The 5546-nt window shown below is 43.2% G+C and overlaps 1 protein-coding gene across 2 annotated transcripts in view; it reads left to right on the top strand.

The window, feature by feature from the left end:
* Nucleotides 1-210: 210 nt before the first annotated feature.
* Nucleotides 211-5546, top strand: part of KIAA0907 (KIAA0907 ortholog) — a 30307-nt gene continuing 24971 nt past the window's right edge. For both annotated transcript variants that reach the window (XM_011928365.1, XM_011928366.1), the window contains exons 1-2: nucleotides 211-327; nucleotides 815-1031. In XM_011928365.1, the coding sequence (XP_011783755.1) occupies nucleotides 290-327; nucleotides 815-1031 (255 nt within the window). In that variant the 5' untranslated portion in view covers nucleotides 211-289. The remainder of the gene's footprint in view (nucleotides 328-814; nucleotides 1032-5546) is intronic.

Below are 5546 nucleotides of genomic sequence, written 5' to 3'. Positions count from 1 at the left end.
ACAACATGCCCACGATAAAGATGGATTCAGCTAGGCCCGATTCCGCATCTATAGTAGGCATAGCAGCCATCTTTCTTAAGGGTAAGGCGCAACCCGGAAGATCACACCCTACCTGTTTCAGAAACGCCAGACGCCTTTAAATCGTCAAGAGTCCAATCGGAATCGACATTTTCACCGGAACCGCTCGGCCTCACGACCGGAAAAGGCTGTGCGTAAGAGCGTTGGGGGCGGAAGTGACGAGAAGGTGGTAGTCGGTTAGTTGGCGGGTGGTTGAGTGGAACAGGTCGCCATGTCCGCGGGGAGCGCGACACATCCTGGAGCTGGCGGGTACGGCTTCAGGGGCGAGGGCATCGGAGCGAGCACTGGAGCGCGGGAGAGGCGGAGGGACCCTGAGAAGCTGCGTTTAGGGTGGAGGGCCCCTTAAGTAGGAAGTAAAGGGCTGGACGTTTGGGGAAAAGGATCTTGAGCAGGCCTGGGGCCCTTAAAGGGCCGGCTGGGATCCGAGGGAGGAGGGAAACGGGGACTTTTGGAAGGGCGAGCCAAGGGGAAGGCGTAAACGAGAGCGTGCAGGATAGAGTGGAGTCTTTTGATACAGGTGACAGTAGAAACGAAAGATTTTGGGGAAGGGTGGAAAGTAGGGGTTTGTTAAATATAGCAATAATTGTTTAAGGAGAGGGGAGTTTTAGATTTAGAAGGTGATTCGGAAGTGTAAGTGGAATATAATAGAGGGAAAATGGGGTACTAAGGCGTAGTAAAGAAAGAATAACATACATGAAAGCTTTGAGACCTAATGTTTTCCTTTTTCTACATGTAGGCGACGCAGCAAATGGGACCAACCAGCTCCAGCCCCACTTCTCTTCCTCCCGCCAGCGGCCCCAGGTGGGGAGGTCACCAGCAGTGGGGGAAGTCCTGGGGGCACCACAGCTGCTCCTTCAGGTGCCTTGGATGCTGCTGCCGCTGTGGCTGCCAAGATCAATGCCATGCTCATGGCAAAAGGGAAGCTGAAACCAACACAGAATGCTTCTGAGAAGGTATTTGAAGTCGAAGGGTCTCCACTAATTGCGAATTTAATAGTTGTTTTGCCAGGTGCGGTGTCTCACGCCTATAATCCAGCACTTTGGGAGGCTGAGGCGGGTGGATCACGAGGTCAGGAGTTCGAGACCAGCCTGACCAACATGTTGAAACTCCGTCTCTACTAAATGTACATAAATTAGTCGGGTATGGTGGCGCGCGCCTGTAATCAGCTACTTAGGAGGCTGAGGCAGGAGAACTGCTTGAACCCAGCAGGCGGAGGTTGCAATGAGCTGAGATTATGCCACTGCACTCCAGCCTGGGCGACCCAATGAGACTCCGTCTTTTAAAAAAAAAAAAGTTTTTAATTCTGTAATCACATAATAATTTGTGTTAGTAAAGGATAAAATGGATATAGTAGTTGAGAGATCATTCAGTTTTGGAATGTTCCAGAAGACATTTTGTTACATACAAGGCATTTTTGATTGGGCTGATTACATTTATGGACGAAATACCTTGTCTTTGTCCACTTAGTTCAACTTAAGTTCTATTTCCATAGTCATTTAAAGCAACATAACATGTTTTTAATAGATGTGCTTTTTCCCTGAACTCAAAGGAGAAGTTCAGGTAAATCAAGTGAGCCCCATAGTGTCATCTCTAATTAGAACCTGTAGGGTTTTATTTATTTATTTATTTATTTTTTGACAGAGTCTCACTCTGTCTCCCAGCCTGAAGTGCAGTAGTGGGGTGATCTCGGCTCACTACAACCTCTGTCTCCTGGGTTCAAGTGATTCTGCTGCCTTAGCCTCCCAAGTAGCTGGGATTACAGGTGCATGCCACCATGCCCGGCTAATTTTTTTTTGTATTTTTAGTAGACAGGGTTTCTCTATGTTAATCAGGCTCATCTCGGCCTCCCAAAGTGCTGGGATTACATGTATGAGCCACCATGTGCAGCCTATTGTTTGCAAAGATTGTTTTATGAGGAAAAATTAAAAGCATCTTGACAAAGATGTAATGCTCCTTGTATATTAAGATTCTTAATACTGATGTTAATCGTTTAAGCTCTTTTTTTCCCTTAAAATAATAATCTTTAGGTAGTTGACCTCAGCAGGATACATAAACACTGAATTTAGAATCATAAAACCTAAAAACCCAGAATCCACAATTTGAAACCCAGAATCCACAGTTACTGGTTACATGGCTTTGGCATAACGAAACTCAGCTTTCTCGTTGGTAATATGTACCTGCATTGTGTAGTGCAGTAGTCACTAGCCTCATGTGGCAATTTAAATTAAAATTAAGGGGCTGAGTGTGGTGGCTCACACCTGTAGTCCCAGCTCCTCTGTAATTCTTCTTGGATTCTTGGAAGGCTGAGGTGGAAAGATCACCTGAGCCTAGGAGCTTGAGGCTGCATTGAGCTGTCATTTTGCCATTGCACTCCAGCCTGAGCATCAGAGTGAGACCTTGTCTAAATAATAAAAATAATTAAATACATTATCAGCCTCCATAACTGTGAGAAATAAATTCCTGTTGTTAAAGCAAAAAGCAAGGCAAAACCAAACAAAATACAATTTAAAATTTAGACCTTTAGTCACATTAGCCACATGTCAGGTGCTCAACAGACACATGTGGCTAAATGGTTACCATATTGGAGTGATAGACTAGAACACCTGTCACCAAAAGTTCTCTTAGACAACATTGATAAGTACTATTAAAGGCGGTCATAAGGATTCATTGAGATGATAATGTAAATGAATACTATAGGGGGTTAAATAAAAGTAAGGTGATATTGTTGAGTTTGTATTTAGTTTTGCCTCCACATTTAAAAAATGTATTTAATGCACAAAGTAAACAATATCTTACCTTCTAGACATAGGTTGGGGAGATAGGCCCCTGTAGTCCCAGCTACTCAGGAGGTTAAGGCAGGTGGGTGGTTCACTTGAGGCCAGAAGTTCAAGACCAACCTGGGCAACATGCTGAAACCCTGTCTCTACAGAAAAGACAAAAACAATTAGCTAGGTGTGATGCATGCCTGTGGTCCCAGGGTCTGGCTTGATTGGCCAGGCAGTGACTGTGCAGTGGCACAGTTAAGTAGTAGGTGCTCCCAAGTAGTAGGACTACAGTCGCATGCCACCGTGCCCGGCTAATTTTTTTTTTATTTTTGGAAGAGATGGGTTTGCCATGTTGCCCAGACTGCTTCATCCTCCCAAAGTGCTGGGATTACAGGCATGAGCCTGTTTGGTTGGTTCGTTCATTCGTTCTTTCTTTTTGTCTTTCTGTCTGTCTTTCTGTCTTTCTGGTTTTTCATGTGATAGAGTCTTGCTCTGTTGCCCAGGCTGGAGTTCAGTGGTGCAATCACTGCTTACTGCTGCCTCAGCCTCTTGAGTAGCTGGGACTACAGTCTCATGCCACCATGCCCAGCTAATGTTTTGTATTTTTTGTAGAGATGTGGTTTTGCCATGTTGCCCAGGCTGGTCTGAAACTCATGGGCTCAAGTAAGCCACCCGGCCCAGCCTTTTTTTTTTTGTAATTTATTTATTTATTTTTGAGACGGAGTTTCACTCTTGTTGCCCAGGCTGGAGTGCAATGGCGTGATCTCGGCTCATTGCAACCTGTGCCTCCCGGCTTCAAGCGATTCTCCTGCCTCAGCCTCCAGAGTAGCTGGGATTACAGGCACAAACCACCACACCTGGCTAATTTTGTATTTTTACTAGAGTCAGGGTTTCACCATGTTGACCAGGCTGGTCATGAACTCCTTGTAGTTTAAATTGAAAGAAACTAAATCAGGTTTTACCATCTTAATGGCTTTTCATTTTTCTTTGTTCTTCCGTAATAGAGTGAGGAATGATTAGTTAGATACAATTGAAGGGCTTTTGAGAACTTTACAAGGATGGAATTAGTTGGATTTTATGTTATGATTGTGGGAGTGGCACAAAAACAACTTCCTATTATACACTTGAGGTATATGTGTTGTGTGCGTTGCTTCTCTACCTTCTATTATGTTTTACTCCATGTACAGCCAACTAACTGAGCTATAGAGTATCATAACTTTGCTCTTTAATTTTCTTTATGGAGGTTGTAGCTTCTAGTCCCTAGGGCTTCTATAATTAGGTGGTCATAAAAATGCACATAGGGCTAAGGTCACAGAGAAATCTTGATTGTGGCCTTCAAGCAGATTGACTTTATTTAGTGAGGTTTTTGTTTGCTTGTTAATTCGTTTATGAAGAATGACCAACTGTGTTTATAGGCAGATGAAGGGAAGGGTAGGGAGGTGCGGGATTTGGGAAAGGATAGTTGTATTTTGGATGACTAAAAGGCTTTATCTAGGCTGGGCACAGTGCTCATGCCTGTAATCCCAGCACTTTGGGAGGCCAAGGTGGGCGGATCACCTGAGGTCAGGAGCTCGAGACCAGCCTGGCAAACATGGTGAAACCCCATCTCTACTAAAAATACAAATAATTAGCTGGTGTGCTGGTGTGCGCCTGTAATCCCAGCTACTCAGGAGGCTGAGGCAGGAGAATCACTTGAACCCGGGAGGCGGAGGTTGCAGTGAGACAAGATCACACCACTGCACTCCAGCCTGGGCAATAAGAGCGAAACTTCGTCTCAAAAAAATAAAAAAAGTTAACATGGAATTGATGAATACAACTAAAAGCTAGGTTCTTTAAAAAGGCAAGAAAAGATAAGACACTGGCAAGATTAAGGAAAGTAAAAAGAAAAAATATTTTTTAAAAGTTGAAAATACCAAGGGTTGGGGATGATGTGGAGTAATAGGGACCCTGGTACATTGCTGGTGGGCATATAAAATAGTGTAGCCAGTTGGTTTGGCAGTTCCACAAAAGTTAAACAAGATGTCCATGTGACCTAGCAATTCTGCTCCTACATACATGCCCTAAAGAATTAAAAACAGATACTTAAATACTTGTGAATGTTCACGGCAGCACTATTTACAATAGCCAAGAGGTGGAAACAACTCAAATGTTCATCAGTGGATGAATGGGTAATTGTGGTCTATACATCCAATGGAAAAGAAATTCAGTGATAAAAAAGAATGAAGTGTATTCAGTGATAAAAAAAGAATGAAGTTCTGACATATGCTACAACATGAATAAACTTTGAAAACACTGTAAGTGAAAGAAGCCGATACAAAAGGTCACACATTGTATAATTCAATTTATATAAAATGTGTAGAATATGTAGATCCAGAGAAACAGTAGATTAGTGGTAGCCCATGTCTCTTGTGGGGCGAGAGAAATGTGAAGTGACTGTTAACAGGTGAGCGGTTTCTTTTTGGGGTGACAAAAATAATCTGGAAAAAAAATCTGGAATTAGATAATGGTGATTGTCACACAATCTTGTGGACACACTAAAAAACACTGAATTGTGCACTTAAATTTACTCTTTTTAAAAAGGGTAAATTTATGGTATATCTCAAATTTTTTTTTTTTTTTTTTTTTTCGAGACAGAGTCTTGCTCTGTCACACAGGCTGGAGTGCAGTGGCCGGATCTCAGCTCACTGCAAGCTCCGCCTCCCG

The sequence above is a fragment of the Colobus angolensis genome, unplaced genomic scaffold (genome assembly GCF_000951035.1).
Source record: "Colobus angolensis palliatus isolate OR3802 unplaced genomic scaffold, Cang.pa_1.0 Scaffold77, whole genome shotgun sequence".
NCBI lineage: Eukaryota > Metazoa > Chordata > Mammalia > Primates > Cercopithecidae > Colobus > Colobus angolensis.
This window is presented reverse-complemented; position numbering and strand designations above follow the sequence as displayed.